The 24,766-nt window shown below is 40.5% G+C and overlaps 3 protein-coding genes across 12 annotated transcripts; all 3 read right to left on the bottom strand.

Moving 5' to 3' along the window:
* Positions 1 to 5,029: 5,029 nt before the first annotated feature.
* LOC114306659 (F-box protein SKIP31-like) lies at positions 5,030 to 7,833 on the bottom strand. Of its 10 annotated transcripts, XM_082867314.1 has the most exons (6): positions 7,577 to 7,827; positions 7,397 to 7,500; positions 7,143 to 7,200; positions 5,991 to 6,042; positions 5,421 to 5,595; positions 5,030 to 5,294 (listed from the first exon to the last, which is right to left on the bottom strand). In XM_082867314.1, exons 3-6 carry the CDS (start codon positions 7,169 to 7,171, stop codon positions 5,128 to 5,130), a joined length of 423 nt encoding a protein of 140 aa, XP_082723440.1. In that variant the 5' UTR covers positions 7,172 to 7,200; positions 7,397 to 7,500; positions 7,577 to 7,827; the 3' UTR covers positions 5,030 to 5,127. The 10 variants fall into 10 exon arrangements, with proteins under 10 accessions (XP_082723440.1, XP_082723441.1, XP_082723439.1 ...); XM_082867315.1 differs by lacking the exon at positions 7,397 to 7,500 and having other exon boundaries at positions 5,421 to 5,580; positions 7,577 to 7,828; XM_082867313.1 differs by lacking the exon at positions 7,397 to 7,500 and having other exon boundaries at positions 7,577 to 7,826.
* A 10,501-nt stretch (positions 7,834 to 18,334) lies between these two features.
* LOC145824377 (uncharacterized) lies at positions 18,335 to 18,730 on the bottom strand. Its single transcript, XM_082924018.1, has one exon. The coding sequence runs from the start codon at positions 18,728 to 18,730 to the stop codon at positions 18,335 to 18,337; it is 396 nt and encodes a 131-aa protein (XP_082780144.1).
* Positions 18,731 to 18,936: 206 nt separating this feature from the next.
* Positions 18,937 to 20,056, bottom strand: LOC145824376 (uncharacterized). Its single transcript, XM_082924017.1, has 2 exons — positions 19,015 to 20,056; positions 18,937 to 18,953 (listed from the first exon to the last, which is right to left on the bottom strand). The coding sequence occupies exons 1-2, from the start codon at positions 20,054 to 20,056 to the stop codon at positions 18,937 to 18,939; spliced, it is 1,059 nt and encodes a 352-aa protein (XP_082780143.1).
* Positions 20,057 to 24,766: the final 4,710 nt, after the last annotated feature.

Here is a 24,766-nt window from a genome sequence, read left to right as displayed (position 1 = left end):
ATGTGTAAAATTAAATAAAATATAAATATATTTTATTTATATTTATCTTTTAATAAAACGTTAAGTGAAATATAAATATTATTTTAATTTGAGCAATGTTACTGGGAGGTGTCTAGCATTTTTCTTTTATTTTAATTTTGTCTTATCTTTTAAATAAAGTAGTTAATCTATCCTTAATGATTGAATTATAAAATAGTTAATCTATCCTCAATGATTGGGCTGTGTCACGTGTTAAAGATTAACCTATCTTCGGATATACTTATCCTTTTGGTGTGTTTGTGGGGCCAAAGTTTTTATTTTTTTTTGGGCAAATTATACTGACTCTTGAGAGTTGTTTTAATACAAGTAATACCTTCAATTTTTAGAAATTATCCTTTTTAAGGTTTAAAATTTTATTACAATTTAATTTTTTCGTTAATTACCCATTAAATTAACTAACAAAAAAATTAATTTTTTAAAATACTTATTTTACTCTTATTAAAAATATCTATTTTAAAAAAAATTTACTAGATGAGTAAAGAAAATCTATAAGGAATTAAAAAAATTCATTTAATATTAATACATATGTTATGATACCATTAAAATTTAGGTTATGTTATGGTACACAAGCTTTTGTGGTGTTAATTATCACAAATATTATAATTAGATCATTTTCAATCATAACTTAAAAAAAATAGTTATAATAAAACACTACATAAGGTATAACTAAATACCTTTTAAATCATAAACAAAATAATGTTATAATCAATAGTATATAACTAACACTATAATAGGTCATAAAACCAAAAACCATCACTGTGGCATATGAAATTTTCTCAAACGGTAAATGGTTTGTAAATTTTATATATGCCAATAAGGGTAAAATAGAAATTTTAAAAATTAATTTCTTTTATCAGTTTTTTTTATTAGTTGACCTAACGATTAATTAACGAAATGATTAAATTGTAATAGAAGTTTAAATCTTAGGGAGGGGTTGTAATTTTTAGAACGTGAGAGAATACTTGTATTAAAGACAAATCTTAAGGAGTGTCAATGTAATTTATCTTTTTAAAAAAAAAAATTTAAAAATAATTTTAAAAAAATTAAAAACATGAAAACTCAATGTGAGAAAAATAACTGAAGGGTAAAGTGAAATTTACTCAAATAAGGTCCAAAAGATTTTAAGATATGATTCTACCTATGCTCGTATTATAAATTGCAATATAGAAAATGTTAGAGGCCACTAAATTTTTATCAAATGTTTCACATGAATCTAAACTCTACATGCATGTGAGACTCATCTTCATGTGAGGTATTTAGTAAAATATTTGATAGAAATTTTGATATCACAAGCATTAGTCATTGCAATGCTCTATGAGGTATTTGTTGGAAATGGTAGGAAAAATTCTGGGTAAAACCAGAATTTTTTCTCAAGTTTGGTCTATTTTTTAGGTGGGCCCCAAGGGTCGATTTACTCGGGTCAAAGTGGTAACGCGTTCTATGCCGCGTTGTGATTCACGTGGTATATTTGGTTGCTCAAAACCATTACCGAGTGAATGGGAAATTGAAGCCAAAGTGTGCTCCATGGAAATGGAGTTTTGGTGGAAATTCCTTAAGGTGGTAAATTGGCTTGTCCCACATTGATTTGGTAGGAAGTTTTGAAAGGGTTTATAAGGCTTAGGGTGAGATACTTGGGGTGTGCCCCAAGGGGTACCCAAGTGTTTTAGAGGGAGAGGTTATGGGCAAAATAGGGTAGACCCATTGGATCCAAAAATCACCACACGCGCGCGCCGCCGCCCGTCCGATCAGGCGGGTGTGTGGTTGGGCTTCTAATCTTTTTGGGCAAAAAACATTTGAATTTAATTTTATTTTTTATTAAAATAAAATCCAGAATTCAAATTAAACTGGTTTGGATTTATTGTTCATCCAAACAGGGCCCTTCCCGTTTTCAAACAGAATTAAACTGTTTTGGATTTATTGCAGAGCCAAACAGAGCCCTTCCCGTTTCTATCTGTTTGAATAAACAGATTCAAATCTGTTTAAATTTGAATCTAATAGGTTTCATACCTGTTCAATTCAAAACTAAAAGCCACATTTACATCTATAAATAGACTAGCCTCCCATTTGGATTTAATTCCAATTTTCGTACTCCATCATCTGCAAATTATATTCTTCATCTTGCTGCATATTATTTCCGAAAGAAAGAGTGTAAACACTTAGATCCATTGGATCCAAATGTTTTAGAGGGAGAGGTTATGGGCAAAATGGGCTAGACCCATTGGATCCAAAAATCACCACGCGCGCGCGCCGCCGCCCGTCCGGTCGGGCGGGTGTGTTGTTGGGCTTCTAATCTTTTTGGGAAAAAAACATTTGAATTTAATTTTATTTTTTATTAAAATAAAATACAGAATTCAAATTAAACTGGTTTGGATTTATTGTTCATCCAAACAGGGCCCTTCCCGTTTTCAAACAGAATTAAACTATTTTGGATTTATTGCAGAGCCCTTCCCATTTTCAAACAGAATTAAACTGTTTTAGATTTATTGCTCATCCAAACAGAGCCCTTCACGTTTCTATCTGTTTGAATAAACAGATTCAAATCTGTTTAAATTTGAATCTAATAGGTTTCATACCTGTTCAATTCAAAACCAAAAGCCACCTTTACATCTATAAATAGACTAGCCTCCCATTTGGATTTAATTCCAATTTTCGTACTCCATCCTCTGCAAATTATATTCTTCATCTTGCTGCATATTATTTCCGAAAGAAAGAGTGTAAACACTTAGTGTGTTCGTAAGGCAAACAATTAGTAGTGCTGCTATTGTTTGTGGTAAGATCATTTCATCCTGGGAGATAGACGTCCAAATTCTGAAAGCACCGTGGAGAGGACGAATCTGTCTTAAGGACACAGTGTTAAACACTGGACTTGATCAGAAAAGTTATTCAAATAAATTAACCAAGTAAGTTGTTTAATTTTAATCTGTGGTTTTATTTATTTTTTTTTTATTTCGAGTTTGATTTTTGTAATCAAACAAATTCTCTCCTTTTCTCTTTTTCTTTTATTCTTGTTGTTGTTTTGTACACAACAGAATTTAATCTTTTTAAATACAGTGAAGATTGTTCAACAGTATTTGGGTTCAAAACTGTTCTCTCATTTTTTTAAAATATATTGTGTAAAATATTTTATACTATTAAAAATGATGTAAAATGATGTATCATGATGTTATTGGTCTAATTTTTTTTTTTTTATAATTTACCAAGAATATAGGACTTTTTAAATTAAACTTAATTTACTTACCATAAGTAAATGAATTAAGAAATGGGACTTTGGTCCTGACTTTAATTGAGAATCCCCTCAAATGGATGGTGGGATTGGCCCTCTGAATTAATCAGTCCAACAGGTCAAATTAATTTTCCTGGGTAGGATACTAATAGAAGAAAAAAAAAGAAGAAATTTTGCGTTAATTAGCTTTAAAAGTTTCTTTTAAATTAAATTGAAGCAGTTACCATATAAATTAATTAATTAACATTAGTTTTATTTCTAAAATCTTCCATTTTGAAGTTCTCTCCTTCAAATCTAAAATTTAGAAACAAAAAATAAATAAAATTTACTGAAAAAATAAAAAAATATCCAATGACAATATAGACTCTTTGTATTTAAGGAAATTTACCAATAACTCTAATCCCAAAAAAATATATACGGTAAGGTCACATGAATTTTGTAGGCTATTTGAATTTGAAAAAGTATATCATGAGATTTTTTTTCATTATATTTTTTGGAGATTCTAAATATGGGTATACTTTATTTTCACACTATTTTATATTAAATTTTTATCAAATGTGTTATTCTTAAAATGTGATAATGTCATATCATTCTATTGTATGCATTATTTGTGCACTATTGTCTAATTAAACTTTTGTCAAATATATCATTCTTGTCATTTTTAAAATGTAGCAATGTAACATTATTCTGATGTGTGTGTTATTATTTTATTAAACCTTTACCGAATGTATGATTCTTCTTAAAATTTAACAATGAGATATTCGTGCACTATTATTTTATTAAAATTTTGCCAAATGTATGATTCTTAATATATAATAATGGAACATATGTCACTACAAAAAAATTGACTTTTTGCGACGGTAAAATACCGTCGCTAATACTCCTAATGCCGTCGCTAATACTTTTTGCGACGGCAAAATGACTTTTTGCGACGGCAAGAGGGGGTCGCAACTGCAAGGGTTGCAAAAGAGTTTTTGCGACGGTAAATGCCGTCGCTAATGTTTTGCGACGGCATTTTTTACCTTTTTACGACGGCACCGTGCAGTCGCTAATAACGTTTGAAATTTCTTGACTTTTTTGCGACGGCCCTATTTTACCGTCGCTAAAAATGTTATTTGAGACGGCAAAAAATACCGTCACTAATAGTCTTTTTTTTTAAAAAAAAACACTATTTTTTGCGACGGTGTGGTGCCGTCGCAGAAAGTATAAAAAATATAAAATTTTCTATTTTTTGCGACTGTTAATGCCGTCGCAAAAAATATTAAAAAATAATAAAATTTTTAATTTAAATAATAAAATTTCTATTTTTTGTGACAGTATAATGTCGTCGCAAAAAGTAAAACCTATAACAAAATTAATAAAAATACTAAAATTTTTTATTTTTTCCGACGATGGTGCCGTCTCTCACTCTCTAAGAGCTGATTATTTACATTCCATTCACAAAAACATCATAACATAAAATAAAAATAAAAATTGATCAAACCATCAAATTCAATATTTTACAAAAAATAATTAAACTGTACATGTTCATAAAAGCATATTTAAATTATAAAATTCACCCAAATCCATGATCCCATTGATTTGCAATACTTGATATCAATTTCCCTTGTAATTATTCAGATGTGCTTGTATATAGCCTCTCTAAGTCTTATAGTTTTATTCCCTGATATCAAGCATACTGTGATGGAACACATGATGCACTCAAACCTCGTGACTATAAAATGACTATGGACAAACTGAACGATAACAGTCTTGTAGCGTGCACTGTTTTAGAAATTGTAATACTAAAATGATATTATAGTTCATGGACTGTTATTGTGCACAATGAAAGTCAGGAAACCTCTGAAATTAAAAACGTAAGTGTGCTATATGACAAAGGACACCAAGTACAAGTTAAAGGAGATCTCTTTTACAGTGTCCGGCTCCATTTCAGATGGTGACAGTAATAGATCAAAGCAGTGCCCAGATATTGTACAAACCAAAAGCACATTTGTAGGGTCCAAAACAGCTTCTCTGCATGTATCATCACAAACTGCATGAACAAAGAACATAAACCAATAAACTTCAATCAAGTTATGTATAAAAATCTATGCAATTGTACCAAATTTACAAACAAGCAAGGTTGCTATATTCAATAACCACAACTAGTGATGCATACCATGGACCTGTCCGGTCTTCTCACAAACGAATACATCTCCAATTTGATAATAAGAACATGTTTCTCCAGAGCAATCATGATTGGGGACCACCTTATCAGTTAGGCCTCTGCTGCTTTTCCATATAGATACTTGATCAGCAACAGTCTTATCAAGAATAATCTGGTCATCATTCACCTTTAGATACACAAGAAAAATAAATGATAAATGAAGGAAATGCCTTTGTCTTATTGTTATGAGCCTCATTTAAAGAGAGATCAGTAAATTTATCCCTATTTGTTCTGGAGTAAACAATCAAGTTTCAAGAGAGATTAGTAAATTTATCGACAAATATGATGTCACTCTCGATGTCTGCTCATCATCCGTTGGTTCACAAGCACAGGTTCTTAATCAATTGGTAGGCCTAGATCTCCAGCTCTCCTATACTTGTTTGTTTCTTTATCTTTAGGAAACTCTTGTTTTCCTCTTCTTTTACTGTGTTAATCAGTCTTGGCTCCATCTATATCAATCTTCATTTACAGCAAGATACAAAGAACATAGATGTCTGTGTAGAAGATGAAACGGTTACTTACTTGAACCGGGAAGATGTACAGAAAGCTTCCCATGCGTGGCTTGTTGGAGTCACTGCATGGAGTGTTTACAGCACGTAATAATCCTCATCTTGTTGCAGAAAATGAAAAAAAGAAAGAAGAAAGAAAAAAATAATTGATTAGAGTTCAAACCTTTTCTCTTGGACCTCAGTCTTCTCACATTCCAACTCATTATTTTCATTTAGAATTCTCTCTACCTTTCACTTCCCTAGAACAACTATCACAATGAACCTCACAAACCAAATTTACTCAAGTGGGTAATGTTCAGGTGTGCAACGTATGCAACTCTTACCACAAAATTACTCAAGTTTTTACAAATTTACATAAGTAATCTCACCAAAATGAGTAAATTGAATATAAATTTGCATAAGTTCACCTTTATTAATAGAATTACACGAATTTATATTCAGTTTACGTATTTTTGTGAAATCATTTATGTAAATTCATGAAAACTTATATAATTTTGTGGAATGGTTGCATACAATGTGTATGGCACACCGGGAGATTTTTCATTATTATTTGTGTGTTGAGTTGAGTAGGTGTTGAGAAATGTCTTAGTACAATTAAGTTTCAATTACTTACTCGTAGCCCTTTTTTGTGATCAAGACCTAATGATTTGGTAAAGCAAAAAAGACCATACAAAATGAAGCAGAGAAACATCTTGAACCTTCTGGTAAGCATGATATGTCACTTCTGCCTAATCCAAGACTCATATTTTCCTAACTTTAGCTTTCTCAAAAGCCACTTTCAACTTTGCACCATCAAGAATCTTGAAGTGGAACAAATATCAGTAAAACACTTGTTAACAAAAATCCTTAAACTAATTATGACCACAAAGTTTGCAATCACTACCTAGATGCCAATACAAAACTTGTGAACTAGCAACATAATCTTGAACTAGCAACATAATCTTGAAACAGATCTGATTGCATAACAGAAATGAACAGATTTAGTTCTAATCACAGATTTAATTCCAAACAGAAATCAACAGATTCAATTCCAAACAGTTGATATCTCAATGGATCAGGATGATGGCAGAAGAGCGAGTTTCACCAGTGATGAGTATTACAGCATCAATTGGGGGGGGGGGTTGGTGGGTGTTTAATGACAAGATGATTAGCTACTTTTACTCACCGATGTGAAATAAAGGCGTGTCCGCACATGTCGTTCTGGTGTTTTTACATTGGCGTACCTAACAGACACAAACCAAGAAATAGAGGTATAATTAATAAGACAAGTGTATTCCATAGAATGTGTATAAGAATTCCTTTCAGTTTCTTTATTTCATATAATATGTATCCTATATTCTAATTTCTAAAGAAAAATTAATCTATCAACTGTGTGTGTGTCTACTTGGGTATAATGAATCAAAAGGTTCAAATATTCACTTTGGATCCAAGCGGTATTTGGTTTCTTTCTCATCGTCATCATCCTGATCCATTGAGATATCACTGGTGAAACTCGCTCTTCTGCCATCTTCATTCTTACAGTTCTAATCACAGATTTAATTCGAAACAGAGAGAGACTGATGAGATGAGAGAGAGAGAGAGAGAGAGAGAGAAGCTTACCTATGAGATCGATCGGTGCAATGAGAGAGTGAGGTCGATCGGTGAGGAGTCGATCTTGCGAGTTTGATCGGTGTGGAGTCGATTTGTGCAGATGAAAATGAGAGTGAGAAAGAGACTGATGGGATGAGATGAAATGAGAGGAATGAGAGAGCTGTGTGCATATTAGGGTTTTTTTTTGGGATTTTTGGTTGAGGGGGGAAAAACGAGCGGGAATGGAAAAGGGGGAAGGGATTAGGGATTTTTGACATTGGGGATTTTGGGTTTGGGGTAGGGAACGAGTGGGAATGGAAAAAGGGGGTGGAAATTTTTTTGGAATTTTTTTTTTATTTTTACTATAAATGAATATTTAAATAATAAAATGATTTTTTTTTTTTTTGCAACGGAAGATTTGTTAAAAAAATTATTTTTTATTAAAATAATTTTTTTTTTATAGTTGATGAATTTTATTTTTTACATTTAGTAAGGTTGAAAATTTATTTGTTTCATATTTATTTTAATGAATAAAAAATTATTTTTTTTTATTTGGTAGAAGTAGGGATAATATTTTCCATTAAAATAAAGTTAATTTTTTGTGGTCAATGAAAATAATTTTTTTGTGACTCATTTTTTTTTTTTATACTAAAAATCAAGAACTAATTTTTTGTGATAGAGGATAGAAATGGCAGTAGTGGTGAAAGTGGTGGATAAGAGGTGATAGTGGTGGTGGTAGTGCTGGTGAATGAGATAAGTGGTGAAGTTGTGGTAGTGGTAGAGGAGATAGAATAGCGGTGGTAGATGAGAGGTAATTGTAGTAGTAGTGGTGGTAGTGGAGTGGTAGCGATGATGGTAGTAATGATAGTTGTAGAGGTAGAGTGACAACAGTGGTAGTAGTGGAATGGCATTTGCAGTAGTGGTGAATATGGTAGAGAAGATGGGTGGTGAGAGAGAGATAAGTGAGAGACAGATAGAGAAGAGAGATAAAGAGAGAGAGAGAGAGAGAGAGAGAGAGAGAGAGAGAAACAGACAGAGACAAAGTGATGAGCGAGAGAGAGACAAAGTGGTCGCTAAAAGTGCATTTTCTTATAGTGGATCGATAAATCGAAAGGGAGCTCAGTAAATAGAGAAGACGGGAGTGAGAGAGTGAGCAATGCAAACAGAGAAAAAGATAGAGAGTAAGAGACAGAAAAAGTGATAGAGAGAGAAGAGAGATGAACGAGAGAGATAGAGAGAAGAGAGATGAACGAAAGAGACAGAGAGAGAAAAGAGATGAGAGAAGAGATAGATAAATAGAGAATATGAGAAGGAAAGAGTGAGCAAGGCGAACATAATGAGGGAGAAATAGACAAATAGACAAGCATACAGAGAGAGAGATGAGTGATGAGTGTGAGAGAGTGAGAGTGAGAGTGAGAGAGAGATCAAAGAGAGAGAGATAGACAGAAAAAGAGACAGAGAGAGAGAGATAGAAGGAGGGATAGAAAAAGAGAGAAAAAAAATAAATGAGAGAGATAGAGAGAAGAAAGATGAGCGAGAGAGATAAAGAGAGAAGACATAAGAGATAGAGAGAAGAAAGATATGCGAGAGACACAGAGAGAAAATGAGAGAGATACACAGACAGACAGAGAAAGAAGAGTGATGAGTGAAAGAGATAAAGAGAACAGAGAGAGATAAATACAGAGAGACAGGAAGATGAAAAAATGAATGAAAAGAGATGTTATATTAAAAGAGTAAGACGACATCGTTTTTTTTTATTTTTTTTGTGACAGAAAAATACCGTTGAATTTATTCAAACTATTTTGTGACTGTATATATATGAAGTTGTCTCAAAACCACAATCACTATGTTAGGTTAGAGTTTTCCAAAAACTCTTTTGAGAAAATTACACTTTCTTGTTTTCCGTGTTATATTATTTTTACTGAATTTTTTTAATATTTAATTTTTAAAATTTTTAGACACACCTAACATAAATACACCTAAAAAGTAAAAAAATCTTTTAAAAATTCACTAAATACCAAAAATACAAAAGAAATACAATAATTCAATACATTTTTTTTTTTATATTTGTATGTATTTATTAATTTTTAAAAATATTTTTTCATAATTTTTTTTTAGATACATTTAAGTAAAGTGCATCTAAAAAAAATATTTAAAAATTTAAAAATATTCACTTTAAAAAAAAAAACCACAAAAGTGACTTTTTGCGACGGTAAAAAATACCGTCTCAAAAAATCAGAGTATTTGCGACGGTAAAAAATACCGTCTCAAAAAACAGAGTATTTGCGACGGTAGAAAAATACCGTCTCAAAAAAGAAGAGTACTTGCGACGGCAGAAAATACCGTCGCAAATACTCTCCTTTTTTGCGACGGTATTTTTCTACCGTCGCAAATACTCTGTTTTTTGAGACGGTATTTTTTACCGTCGCAAATACTCTGATTTTTTGAGACGGTATTTTTTACCGTCGCAAAAAGTCACTTTTTGCGACGGCAAGTGTACCGTCGCAAATAGTTCCGTCTTTTAAGCCCCATTTTCTTGTAGTGTGTGCACTATTATTTATTAAACTTTTGCCAAATGTGTTGTTCTTAGAATGTGATAATGAGATATCATTCTACTATGTGCGTTATTGTCTTATTACGTTTTCAAATATAGGTTTGCTGCATTTGTAAGATTTTAATGTAAGACAAGTCTTATGGATTTATAATAATATTTATGAGACTAAATGGTCTATGGATATAGAATTTAGGGTCTAGCTTGTCTCCAGTTTGAGATCAAGACTGGACCCTCCAGTTCGCTCCATGGGCCCACGTTTGAGCCCCGTTTCGACGATCCAAACCGTTCATATTTTAGAATTTGACGAGTACAATATCCCTGTAAAAATCAAGTCAATCAGATAATGGCAACTATGTGTTTGAATTAGTTTTATATGAATCATTTATTTTTTCACTGTCTATTTTTTTTATACAAAACTAATTTGAACACGTAATTGCCGTTATTCGATCAATTTATATTATTGAAACGGAACCAAAAAATAAGCTCACTGAGGGGACTAGAGGGTCCAGTCTTGATCTCCAAGTGGAGACAAGTTGAACTCTAAAATATTTGTTACTAAATGTCCTTTTATTTTTATTTTTATTTTTTTGCTGGGGCTCCTTTTATTTATTTATTGTGAATATAATGGCACAATGATTTAAATGCGTGAGAGGAATCCAAATTTAGATAAGTAAAAGCTCAAGAAAATTAAAATAAATAATAAAAATTGGGCAACACGTATTGTTATTATTATTATTGTTATCATTATGTATTTAAGTTTGTTGTTGGATCATAAATTTAGATAGAAATTTATTTATATTTATATATATATATATATATATAAAGAGTATAAAATGTGTGAATAAAATATAAATTAAATTTATTTATTTATTTTATCTCTTTTTTTAATTTTTAATTTAAATTTATAATCTAAATACTGTGTGAATGTAAAAGTGTTTTATTTGTTTAACCAAAACTCTTAAAAGCAAATCCAATGAAAAATGACCTCTCTTGTGATAAATTTTTAATTCAAGTTTTGCATGAGACAATTACAAATATGGAATAGTGGGCATATGGGTGTTTTGGGAATGGCCTTTTTTTTGCTCCTTTTTTTTTAAAACTTTTTTTAATGATTTTATAAAAAAATTAAAAACTTTAAGTTTCTAAATTCAGCTCGACAAGATGAATTAGAAAATGATAATTTTATTAAAAAAATCTAAAAAAAATTAGAAATGACAAAAAAAAAATCAAAATAAGCAATAATTTTCAACTTGTATTCGTCTTTTGTGATTTTTTTATCAATTTTTTTTAAAAAAAATATATACTTATTAGATTCATCTAGTTAAGGGAGACCGGAAAAGTAAAAAAAATTGATATAATTTTTAAAAAATTTACTAAAAACAAAAATTCATAAATTCCCCCCCCCCAAATGGGCCATAGCTGTCAGACTTGTGCATAATTTTAAAGGCCACGAGGAACATGAGTGAACAATTAATCAACTTGTCCGGTTTGGTTTGAATTTTTAGGATTTATTTTTTAAAAAGATTATTATTATTTTTTTTTTGCTAAATTTTTTAAATATTCTCAGTAATTTTTTAATTTTTAGATATACTTAATATAAATACACTTAAAAAGTATTATATTTATAAAAAAAATCTTTAGAAAATTCACTAAATATAAAAAATATAAAAAAAAAATTATTAGAATTTAGGACATTTTTCATATTCTTATGTATTTATTAATTTTTTAAAATATTTTACTCTTTAGATATATCTAAGTAAGATGTATATAAAAAAATAAAAAAATTACTTAAAATTTTAAAAATATTCACTGAAAGTAAGAAAATATGAAAAAATAAAAAATTTAATTTTTAAAAAATTAATTTCAAAAAATTAAAATCAAATACATTGAATAAGATTTCAAAAATAAAGATTTCACATTTAAAGAATCCTAAAATCACGATTTCATTATGTTAAAGCATTCAATATTTTAATATTTTATATTAAGAATCATAAAATCAAGATTTGACCATATTAAGGGGGAATTTTAAAAATATGATTAAAAATTAATCTTTTAAATTTTTTTACGATTTTATGTAAAAAATAATATAACTCAAAATAGGTTAAAAACACGCTTTCAACTTTTTAATCCAAGTTTCCGAATGGCCCCACGAGAATCCGATGTTTTATATCGGAAATGAGCCGTAGCTCAAATTGGTTGGCTCGAATTGGCTAGAAAGAGGGAGAGAAGAGAGGAGAAAGAGACAGAGGAGAAAGAGGGAGAGAAGAGAGGAAGAAGAGAGGAGAAGAGAAAGAGGAGAAGAGCCAGCACCACCGCCGCCGCCGAGGATCGTCGCTGCTCGTCGCCTCGTCGCCCGCCGTCGCTGCTCGTCGGCTCCGCCTCGCCTCCGCCCCCTGCCCCCCGCCTCCAGCCCCATTTGTTGGGCCCCTTCCAGTCCCTCCTCCTCCTCCCCCTCCCCCTCCAGTCCCTCCTCCTCCTCCTCCTCCTCCTCCTCCTTTCTTCTCTTCTCCTTCTCTGCTTCTGATTCGATCCAATTTCGAGCTCCACCTTTCGAGCTACGTAGCACTACTGGTTTTATATTTATGTTTTGTACTTGGCGCGTGAATTTAATGCAGAAGAGGTCAATCAAGGGTTGCACCATGCATCCAACCAAAGCACTGGGACCGGATGGTAAAATTCGCGCCGAAAATGCTATATAAATAAAAAAAAAATTATAAATTTTTTTTATAAATTGATATAACATAGAGTGATACAACTTTAGAATGTGAAATAAGGCCCAACTTATTAATATTTTAGGTGACACATTAGTTTGTAAAGAAAATTTGTTTGAAAAATTTCTTCGTATAGCACTACTCAATTCGCTCGCAAGATGTCAGAGTATCGACCCACCAGTTTATGGGGTTGATTGGAGTGATTAAATAAATATATTTTTTAAATTTTTATAAAAGATATGTAAAAAAATAAAGAGATGATATATAACTTAAAAAAGATAAAAAAAATATACTTATATAGTGTATCTCAAATAGTGCCTATACATTGTGATTTATAAGTTGACGAGTAAGGTGCTGACTAATCAACTCAAGAAGGTATTGCCATCCGTAAAACTACAAATGAATAGAGTTCGTGAATAAATTTCAGTTCGACTTTGTACGGGGGCGAAATATCCTCTACTTTCCGTACTCCTTGGACATCAAGCTTCTCGTGACGGCGTCTATCTCTGCAACACAAAAATGGTGAGCTGCCCGGCGATGGTGTGCCGGATAGACCCTCCGACGATCAAGTCAAACCACTGGAGGAAGAAGAAGGCTATCAGAGAGAGAGAGAGTGTTAGTGATAGAGTGAATTTTGCATACCTCTAACGTTCCTCTTTCCTTCTATTTCTAGGCTGGCCATGCAGCCTCAAGATTGTGCGCGCACTACCTCTGTTATCCTTCCCTGGACAGGTGACAGTGCTCGCCTCTCGCCACCTTACGCGTGTAAAGGCTTAGTCCTCCCACCAGTACACGCAGAACTGTCCAACGGTATTGATGCGTGCGTGGAGCAGATGTCCTCTCCCTCACGCCATTGGCCCAAGTGGCACACCTAACCGGAGTACCACGACCGGCCTATCCCTTGTGGAGAACTGTCACCACATGCACGCAACCGAGCTATGTGTCGCCGGCCTGCCCCTTTGGCAAAGGGGCCAAGGGGTGATGTTCATGACCGGGCTGATATTGACCGGTTTATTGTGGCTTACCAGTTCCGAGGCATGCCAGCCTCCATCCGTTCTACCTTCATCCGAGGTTATCTGGAATTTATCCATCTCGGCTAACCGTTCAAAGGCATGCCGGCCTTCGCCTCGTCCTCGGTTTAGCCCAAGATACCCGTAGCCCGGTCTCGCCACTCGACAGCGTGCCCTGCCAAATGTCTACAAGTCACAGCTCGGCCGGGCGTAGTTCACGCCTGGTCTGCCGATCTCCTTGACCGAGCAAAACAGATCCACCGGCCGTCTCAGTAGAGGAAATAGCGCGGCGCCGTGAAGTTTGTCACGACCGGCACTATCGTAGCTCGGCCGTACTAACAATGCAAATCTCCCCTCTCAATTGCCCCTTAATCCCATCCGAGCTAATCGTGATTGGGGTTACCCCAGTGACCGAGCTAACGGTCCGTGATTTGCACTATTTCTGAGCTGAGCATGACGGCATCACTTCCAAGCCGAGCATGATTGCATCATTTCCAAACCGAGCAAGCCGAGCATGATTGAATCATTTCCGAACCGAGCATGGTTGCATCATTTGTGAACCGAGCATGATTGGGGTCAAATGGCGTTGCCGAGCAATCCCATTTGATCGGTAATTACTTCAGCAGTCTTATCAATGGTCGTACAGCCGTACTGACAGCCGCGTTCTCAGTGCCACGTGGCCTCACGCCATTGGACCGTACGACCAGCTGTCTTGCACGCATTGGAATTCAAACGGCGCAGCCGTTTTGGCCTTTTTCCCCCCTCTTTATGCACAACCCAAGAGTCATTCGAACTCTTCACTGTCCTTCTTCTTGAGCCGAAAGCCCTAGCTCCCAGAATCCTCTAACCTCTTCTGCCATTATTGTCTTTGTGCTTCACCCTCCGTTTCAGTTCCTTCTGCAGGCTACAATCAGGCTCTCGAGGTTGCATCCACGCTCGCATCTGCCACTGGTAAGTTCCATTACCCTTCCTCGCATTTTCTATTTTCATTTCTCAAATTTGTTGTACCTGTTCTTCATTTTCGTGCCACTGTGCTCCGTGTCCTCTGCTTGGGACCTTTAAGGCTCTTCCTTTTTAGTCCCAATAATGCCACACCTTAGAAAAACTGGAACTGGTGGAGTGGAGGGGGCCTTCGTGCCCCTTGATTCGCCAAGCCTCAAAGCCAAACCTCTGAACTTGATATGAACAGTTTGGATCTGGACTGAACCGAGCTAAATGCTCATTTAGATCCGTAGGTAGAGCTATAGCTGAGCAAAAACTGTTTGTGGCCTCTCGCTGAGGTCGCAACCAAGCCGAACACAATTAGGTCAGTAAATAGACTGAACCGGGCTGAAAGCTTGAAATCTTTACTTGGTGCCTTGACCGAGCTAAAAGCTCGATTAGATCCGTCAATAGATTTGAACCGAGCTAAAACCTACCTTGACCGAGCCGAAACGAGAACCAAATCAGGAAGGCTAAATCAGCCATGTCGTTTAGCCGAGGTAGGAGTTAGACCGGCCAGATACCCAAAAATCCTTTCACTGAGCAATTTCCAATAGGAGCCGTGCAATTTATGTCGTGCTAACCCTTGGGATTATTTCTTAACAATGCAGAACAAACTAGGACCGACCAGGAGAGCACTATCACTAGTGGAGCTCAAAGACCGAGCAAAAACACCAACATTTTTGACCGAGATACAAAACCCAATAAGACCGAGATAGATGGGGAAGTACCGATTTATGGTTAGCTCGCCCGGCGCGATGGCGAAGTTTCGTAGGGAGTACAATATTCCTGACGACGTCGTCTTAGAGCTCGCCAAAAAGGGAGACACCCCTTGGGGAGATCTAGACCAGTGCCCGTTCACGGTAGTTTCAATAGTTGAAGGTGGACTTCGCTTCCCGGTCCAACCCTTGATCTGCGAATTTTTTAGGCAGACAAGGCTTTGCCCGACCCAAGTCTCCAACAATACGTACAAGATAATAAATGGGGTCGCCGAGCTAAACTGGAGGCTTGGTCTCAATCTCGGTCTGGCTGAAATTTTCTATCAATATAGCCTCAGTAAGAATAAAGGTGGGTTTTGTTGGTACCTCAAAGTGAAGAAGGGCCGAGCAAAAATCATCGAGGGTAACCCGGACAAAGAGGCCAATGACGATGACTTTTTGTGGGTGTCCGGTCGATATAAAGACACCGAGGCACCCGTACCGGGATGGTATATTAGGAAAGATTTTGGCAGTGCTGGTGAGTAGTCCGGCTGACCGCACTATATTCTTTCTGTATTTTTTTTTTTATTTTTCATCGGTCTAACACTCGTCTTCTTTTGCAGATAAGCACTTAGCAGCAAATCACTACCGTGCTAATCAGGAGGCCATCGGAACCTTGTTGTGCCATCCGGCCGAGGAACGGGAGTCATCGAAACTTCTCGACTTCGAACAGACCTACCACTACACTGCACCGCGCAAGAGCCGGGTTACCGACTTTCTACGTGCGCCATCCCCAGAACCAGATCCAAACCTACCACCGATTAGACTTGTTCCTCTCACCGCCGAGCAAGAAATGGCGAAGATCCGGGTAATCAAGTCCATGATCACCGGAGAGGAAGGCGAGTCCCAATCACTAGAGGCAACCGGGGAACATCCTCCACCCCAACCGGGCAAACAGAAGGAGCTGTGCTGGCATTGGCCAGCGAGCAGGCGGCTGGCCGGTCAAAGAAGAGGCAGAGGAAGAACCGATTAGGCCAACAATTGGTTGATGAAGACTCGGCCGAACACGCCTCAACCGAGCTGGGTGATCAGACCGATCAACAACTACAGGGCCATCCCAGAGCCCAGCTACCCCCCCGGTCTGGGCACCCGAGTACAAATACCAGGGCCGGGCTGTCACTGCCGCCGACTCGGTCTACGCCAACCTAAAGGTCCTTCGCTCGGCGGCAAAATCCATAGTTTTGGTAAGTCGTCAGTCTCTTTTTTTTCAAGTTATTGTTCGGTTATTGCTCGGTTGCCGGGATACTGACAATCTTGCATTTGCTTGCAGGCCGCGCAGAAGAACTATCTCGCCCACGAGTGCATAATCGCCGTGCAGCAGAGTCTGCGCGACGCCATTGCGGAGAACAAGGCCCAAAAGGCCGAGATAGACAAACTCAAGGCCGCGCAAGAGGCAATTGCGGCGGAGCGAGATATCCTGAGTCAAAAAGTCGACCGAGCTAACGCGGACAAACAACGGGCCGTGAAGTCGACAAAGGCCAGGTACCTCGCCGAGCTGAGGAAACTGCGCGATGCGCACAAAGCAGAGAAAGACAAGGCTGTGGATGATACTGAGGACAGAGGCTACGCTCAAGGCGAAAAAACATATGAACGACAAGTGCAAGCGACCAAGGACATCTTTTTCCAGTGCGGTTGGAAAGCTGCCGTGGAGAAAGTTGGCCTTGGTCAGGATGCTGACATGTTCATAAATCCACCTGCTGCCTTCATACCGCACTATATGTAGGCATATGCCAGTGCCACTCAGAACCGGCTCATTGCAGAGGCAAGAAAAGAGGCCGAGGAAGAAGCCGCCGCCGCGCAACAAGCCGAGCAAAATCCTCCCGAAGCATCTCAAGATGCAGAAGATGAAGTGGCTGATCGGGATGTTACCGTGGTGGAAGGTGCTGACAATGAAGCCGAGGAAAACTTGCCTAAGCACGATGTGGAGGAGGCCGAGCAGACTGCGCAAGTCGTTGAACAAACAGTCGAATTAGAGTTGGATTAAACCGTGTCTCTTTCTATTTTTTTTGCTTTTTTTTTGGAATGTAACCGGGCTATGTCCTCCCTTATATACTGCAATTTTCTCAATGAATGAAATTTTTGAACTTTTTGCCCGTTTAACTTCTATTGCTTTTTGGCTTCGACGTGTAAAATTTCCTTAAACGTGTTCAAACTTCAACTAGCAGCTCGGCTCCTTTGAAATTTCAAATGCACCTTTTAATTTGCCGAGCAAAATCTGCTCGGCTCTAAATTGAGGGCTCATGTATGGGGCCGAGCAAAATCAGCTCGGCCTTGACGGGTTTGCAAACTTTATAAAATTCCAGTACTTCAATGTGACCGAGCAAAAACCAGCTCGCCCTTTCAGTTGGGTAGATTGCCAACATTTCACTTCTGCCGAGCAATGTCAGCTCGACTTCTCATTAGTTGGACAAAACACTAACATGCCAAATTGGGCCGAGCAAAGTTAGCCCGGCCGCTACATTGGGCAAAACACCAATGTTTCATTTAAGTTGGTCATGTCGCCAACGTTCCAGTTAGCCGAGCAAAACCCAGCTCGACCCTTATGCGGTCTGTTTCCATTCCGGCGAGAGGAGATTAGTCCGGTCCCATTCAGGTCGGTCTCCTTGCCCCTGGCACCCATAATTGTCTTGTATCCTTGCGATGTCATTGTACAGAGATGTAATACCAGACAACGAGAGGGCTATTTTTCATTACAAAATACCGTGCTATCTCTTACATCAAAATGCCAAGAGGCTCAAAGTTACATAAATCTAAACAACAAAAGCGATTACATCTTAAAAGTAAAAGACCTTAAGATTGGCTGCGTTCCAAGATCGGGGGACAGCCTTGCCATCCGAATTTTCCAAATGGTATGCCCCTTTGCCGGCAAGACCAATCACCTTGTATGGTCCTTCCCAATTTGCACCGAGCTTTCCTTCGCCAGGGACCACCGTGTTGCCAAGCACCTTTCTTAATACCCAGTCCTCAATCTTGAATAGCCTGGGGTGCACAGCCTTGTTATACTTTTTGGAGAGTTCTTGTTGATAAGCCGCTATGTGGATCAATGCTCGCTCCCTCCTTTCTTCAACAAGGTCCAGCTCCAATGCCACCGCTTCATTATTCAGATCTAGCTGGAAACTTTCAGAGCGGATGATTGGCATGCCAATTTCCAACGGAATGATGGCCTCCATGCCATAGGCCAAAGCAAATGGTGTTTCCCCGGTCGACCGCCTTGGTGTAGTGCGGTATGCCCAGAGCACATTAGGGAGTTCTTCAGCCCACTTGCCCTTGGCCTTCTCAAGCCGCTTCTTCAGCCCGTCCAGGATGGTCTTGTTTGAGGCTTCTGCTTGACCATTTGACTGAGGATAGGCCGGCGTTGAATTGTAAAACTCGATCTTTAACTCTTCGCAAAATCTGCGAAAGAGTTTTCCATCGAATTGAGTGCTGTTATCCGAGATGAGGGCCTTGGGTATACCGAAACGGGTGATGACACTTTGCCATACAAACTTCTTCACATCCTTTTCCTTTATGGTCGCCAATGGCTCGGCCTCAACCCACTTCGTGAAGTAGTCAGTGGTGGCGATGAAGAACTTGCGATTGCCCGGGACCGCTGGGAGTGGCCCCACTATGTCCAATCCCCAGAGTGCGAATGGCCAAGGACTTGTAAGGGGGAGCAGTTCTCTTGCTGGCTGATGGATCTGATGAGCGAACTTCTGACATTTTTCACACCGGCGAACATACTTCTGCGCGTCCACCTGCATGCATGGCCACCAGTAGCCCTGAGAAATCGCTCGATAGGCCAAAGATCTGCCCCCAGTATGGCTGCCACAGATGCCTTCATGGATCTCATAGAGGAAGGCTTCCACCTTAGAGGGGTGAACACACTTCAAGTACGGCCCGACGAAAGACTTCTTATACAAGGCTCCGGAAGGGGAGAGCCAAAACTGCTCTGACTTGGCTCGGACCTTGTTGGCCATCTTTTTTTCTTCCGACAGAACTCTATCTCTCAGGAAGGCAATGATGGGATCCATCCAGGAAGGACCCAAGTCGGTGCAGAGTACCTTGGCTGATTTTGGTTCCTCAATGCTTGGCTGGGGTAAAAATTCTATCATTAAGGGGTTAGGAAAAGCTGTCTGAGTGGAAGCGAGTCCAGCCAATTCGTCAGCCGTGTTGTTTTCTTCGCGGTTGATTTGTTCTATCCTTATGGTGGCGAACTTCTTGATCTCTGCGCGTACCAGCGCCTGATACTTGGCCATTCTTTCATCCCTTGCTTCATACTCCCCTGAGACCTGATTGACCACCAACTTGGAATCACTGAATGCCATAAGGGTTGTGGCTTTCATTCTCAGCGCGCTTCTTAGTCCGGCAAGGAGGGCTTCATACTCAGCCTCGTTGTTAGATGCTGGGAAGCCGAGTGTAATTTCCTGCTCGATGATCAGCCCGTCCGGTGAGGTCAGCACGATGCCCAGCCCGGCCCCATGCCTGTTAGATGCCCTATCGACGAAGAGCTTCCACATCTCGCCAATGAACAGCTTCCAGCAATCAGACGGGTTTTGGGAGGTTCTCAGTTCCAAGTCTCTGGTCGGCCCATTCTGGTCTTTTTCCTTGTCTCAGTTGGGTTCATCTTCGCCGGGCTTTATTAGTTCAGTCGTGCTTTGCCCTTCTCCTACTTGCGAGCCAACACTTGTTTTTGTTGCCAGAACCATGGGTTGTGCTAAATCCGCACCAACCAAATCAATCAGGCAGACTGGATGCATCCTAGGGGCAAATTCCGCCACAAAATCAGTAAGTGCTTGAGCCTTGATTGCGGTGCACAGTCGGAACTTGATGTCATATTGCCCTAATTCCACGGCCCATTTCAAAATTCTCCCAGTGAAGTCTGCCTTTTCAAAAAGCACCTTGAGCGGGAACTCGGTTAACACAACTATTGTATGGGCATGAAAATAGTGTGCCAGCTTTCTTGACGCCATCATTAGGGCCAGCGCCAATTTTTCCAAGGGAAGATATCTCGTTTCGGCTAGGAGCAGAGTCTTGCTTACATAGAAGATCGGTAGGTGCTGGATGCCTTCAGCACGGACTAATATCGCGCTGACTGCGTGTTGAGAGACAGCCAAGTAGAGTAACAACTCTTCGCCCGACTGAGGTGTGACCAAAATAGGGGCTGAGGAGAGATATGCTTTCAGGTCTGCTAGTGCGCGGTCGCACTCATCATTCCAGAAGAACTTGGACTTCAAAGTTTTAAAGAAGGGCCTGCAACGATCCGAAGACCGGCTGATAAATCTGTTCAACGCGGCTGCCATCCCGGCAAGATGTTGCACGTCCTTCGTGGAGTTAGGACGCTCCAGCTCTTGTATTGCCTTGATTTGTGATGGGTCGGCTTCGATTCCCCGGTTTGTAACCAGAAAACCCAAGAACTTCCCAGTGCCAACTCCGAAGGCACATTTAGAGGCGTTCAGACGAAGCTTGTGATGCTTTAGGATGGCAAACATTTCTGCTAGGTCGGCGAGGTGTTGAGACTTCTCCCTACTCTTCACCACCATGTCGTCGATATAGGCCTCCATTGTTCAGCCCAAAAGAGGAGTGAACATCTTTGTTACCATCCTCTGAATAGTCGCCCCGGCGTTCTTCAGTCCGAACGGCATGACTTTGTAACGATATAAGCCCCTGGGAGTGGTGAACAATGTGATCTCTCGGTCCGGTCTATACATAGCTATTTGGTGGTAGCCGCGATATGTGTCCAGGAAGCTAAACCTCTGATGGCCAGCGGTTAAGTCCACCAGTTGGTCAATTCGAGGGAGGGGAAAGCTATCCTTTGGGCAAGCATGATTGACAGTCTTGTAGTCAACGCAGACTCGCCACTTGCCGTTCTTCTTTGGAACCATCACCGTGTTGGATATCCATCGAGGGTATTGCACTTCTTCTATGGCCCCAACTTCCAATAGGTTCTTCACTTCTTTCGCTACCACCTCAGCATGGTGCAAGGCTGAGTGGCGTATCCTTTGGATAACGGGCCGTGCATCAGGGAAGACATTCAACTGATGACAAATGAAGCTTGGGTCAACGCCAGGCATATCGTAAGGCGTCCACGCAAAGGCCTCCAAATTAGAAGTCAAGAATTTGACGTAATCTAACCGCTCGGCGCTCGACAAAGATGATCCCAAGAGGAAGAACTTAGTCGGGTCGTCCGCATCGATGCACACTTCAACCAAATCCTCTACCGATTTTTCCTCGGCCTTCCTTCCTACGTCTTCAAGGACCTCCTTCCCCTCGGGCCCCTCAATCATCTGGATGAAACCTTTGGCTGCTCGGCTGCCATTTACCGCAACGAAGCATTGTTTTGCCATCACCTGGTCTCCCCAAACCTCTTTGATTTGCCCAGTGGGCGCCGAAAAGCGCATAACTTGATGGAAGGTAGACGCAACTGCTTGCATGGGGTGTAACCAACCCCTGCCCAAAATTAATTTGCATGTGGATGAAATTTTCAGCACCCAGAATTCCACCTGCTTTACTACAGAACCCGCTCTGACCGGAAAAATTCCGATCGGCCACTCTAGTTGAGAGTTGAAACCAACCAAGGGGGACGTCGCGGGAGCCAAGTCTTTGTCCTCTAGCTTCATTTGCTTGAAAGCATCATAATACATAATCTCGACCGAACTCCCCTGGTCGATCAAAATTCTTTTAATGTCAAAGCCTTTGACGCGAAGAGTTATCACTAAGGCATCATTGCGGGGTATCTGGATCCTTTCTAATCCTTGCTTGTAAAGGTAAGCACGTCTTTTGGCTCTACTTTCCCCCTCTTCACAGTGGGCTGAACAAAGAGCACTTCCCTCATATGCTCGGCCTTCTTGATCATCCCTCTCAGCTCGCAGACCCTGGCTGGTTCAATGATACCATGGATAACGTTGATTACACCTTGCGGGGCTGCATCCAGGGCGACTAGGCCGTTTGGCTCGGCTTGCCCTGATGGTGCGGCCTTCATTCCCCCATCTATGTATTGGTCAAGATGTCCAGCCGCCATCAACTCCTCCAAGTGTTGTTTGAGCGGCAAACAGTCCTCCGTTCAGTGGCCCCGTTCTTCATGGAAGGTGCAGCGATATTTCGAATTGAAGCCCCTCTGCGCACTCCCCAACTTGGCCGGCCAACGGACGAAAGGTTCACCTCGAATCTCGTTCAAAATGCGGTAGATGGGGATTTTAAAGATCGTGGTGATTCCATACCGTGCCTTCAATTTTCTTTTGGCATCCTCCGCTGCATCACGGGAAGTGTCAGCCCGGTCGTTTCGGCGGCCCTTGTTTCTGTCATCACGGTTTGAACCATGGCGCTGATCTTTTGACCGGTTGTTTGGGCGGTTATCCTCCTGTCCAACTGAGTGAACTTTTCCCGCCACCCTTCTGTCCGCCGCGACCAGATTAGCCTTCTCGGTCGCGGAGGCGGCATCATCCTCCACGCGAATGTGCTCATTGATCCGCTGTATCAATGACTCCATGGTTGGTGGAATCCGTCTTGCCGTCTTGTACGGATCCGTCTTGCCGTCATACAAAGTGAACTTTGGCTGATGGAATCCGGCAGGGAGTGGTGTACTCTCAATCTCTGGAGACAGCGGCGTGGCTGTAAGTCGCGCCAGCTCTTTGTCCACCAGCTCAGGTGCTATCGCTTTGGGGGCTGGCATCCCCACTTCCTCACTACAACGAACTGGAACGCTCAACCTCTGCAATGCCGGCACTCTTTGAGCCTCCCGACGGTGCGCCCTCTCCTCCAATACATCCCTCAAGTCCCTGGAACGTGTGGAGAAAGAGGATCGCGACGTTAGCGTCGGGCGTGAGGGGCGGCAAGTGCTGTCGCAAGAGAGGGACCTGCCCTCTCTTTGGTCAGAATCTCCAACCCCATAGTTCCTGGTGATGGAGAGAGAGTGAGTCCTCCCCTGGCGGCGACTGCTACAACGAGGGGACGGGGTGCGCTCACTGAGGTTGCCCTCTCCAGCAACACCCTTCCCTTTAATCTGGCGTTTCAGCAACTCTATCTCCGCCGCCATCCTGCGAATGAGGGCGTCTTGGTCCTTGAGTTTGTGCTCCAGGCGCTGCGCATGGGACTCCCCCCGGCGTCGACGGCCCTCTGGACTCCGCGAGCGATCAGTACTCCTCCCGCGTTTGTCTCGCGCACCTCGCGAAGAAGTCTCTAGGCCCGCCATGGTTGGAATATTCGGGGGGCCTTCTCTCAGGCGGACATACTCAGGTGTGACGCCATCGACGACGGACAGTGGGGCTTCGTCGTTGTTGGCCATGGAAATGGTCGAAGAAGCTCAAAGAACAAGGGTTGAGTACCAAAGAATTCCCACAGATGACGCCAATTGTACGGGGGTGAAATATCCTCTGCTTTTCGTACTCCTTGGACATCAAGTTTCTCGAGACGGCGTCTATCTCTGCAACACAGAAATGGTGAGCTGCCCGGCGGTGGTGTGCCGGATAGACCCTCCGACGATCAAGTTAGACCACTGGAGGAAGAAGAAGGCTATCAGAGAGAGAGAGAGAGTGTTAGTGATAGAGTGAATTTTGCATACCTCTAACGTTCCTCTTTCCTTCTATTTCTAGGCTGGCCATGCAGCCTCAAGATTGTGCGCGCACTACCATTACTGTCCTTCCCTAGACAGGTGACAGTGCTCGCCTCTCACCACCTTATGCGTATAAAGGCTTAGTCCTCCCACCAGTACACGCAGAACTATCCAACAGTATTGATGCGTGCATGGAGCAGATGTCCTCTCCCTCACGCCATTGGCCCAGGTGGCACACCTAACCGGAGTACCACGACCGGCCTATCCCTTGTGGAGAACTGTCACCACATGCATGCAACCGAGCTGTGTCGCCGGCCTGCCCCTTTGGCAAAAGGGCCAAGGGGTGATGCTCATGACCGGGCTGATATTGACCGGTTTATTGTGGCTTACTAGTTCCGAGGCATGCCAGCCTCCATCCGTTCTACCTTCATCCGAGGTTATCTGGAATCTGTCCATCTCAGCTAACCGTTCAAAGGCATGCCGGCCTTCGCCTCGTCTTCGGTTTATCGCCACTCGACTGCGTGCCCTGCCAAATGTCTACAAGTCACAGCTCGGCCGGGCGTAGTTCACGCCTGGTCTGCCGATCTCCTTGACCGAGCAAAACAGATCCACCGGCCGTCTCAGTAGAGGAAATAGCGCGATGCCGTGAAGTTTGTCACGACCAGCACTATCGTAGCTC

The sequence above is a fragment of the Camellia sinensis genome, chromosome 4, assembly GCF_055761805.1.
Source record: "Camellia sinensis isolate YWXY chromosome 4, ASM5576180v1, whole genome shotgun sequence".
Taxonomy (NCBI): Eukaryota; Viridiplantae; Streptophyta; class Magnoliopsida; order Ericales; family Theaceae; genus Camellia; species Camellia sinensis.
Note: the sequence above shows the minus strand (reverse complement) of the source record. Positions and strands in the feature narration are given on the sequence as shown.

What these genes read in the sequence shown, in the direction of transcription:
- LOC145824376 (XM_082924017.1), bottom strand. Translation starts at nt 20,056, where the DNA reads ATGTGGAAGCTCTTCGTCGATAGGGCATCTAACAGGCATGGGGCCGGG.
- LOC114306659 (XM_082867311.1), bottom strand. Translation starts at nt 7,824, where the DNA reads ATGTCAAAAATCCCTAATCCCTTCCCCCTTTTCCATTCCCGCTCGTTT. An exon ending in TGCACCGATCGATCTCATAG is followed by an intron (nt 6,043 to 7,576) that starts GTAAGCTTCTCT and finishes CACTCCATGCAG; the next exon opens with TGACTCCAACAAGCCACGCA. An exon ending in GAAGACCGGACAGGTCCATG is followed by an intron (nt 5,295 to 5,420) that starts GTATGCATCACT and finishes TTGTTCATGCAG; the next exon opens with TTTGTGATGATACATGCAGA.
- LOC145824377 (XM_082924018.1), bottom strand. Translation starts at nt 18,730, where the DNA reads ATGGAGGCCATCATTCCGTTGGAAATTGGCATGCCAATCATCCGCTCT.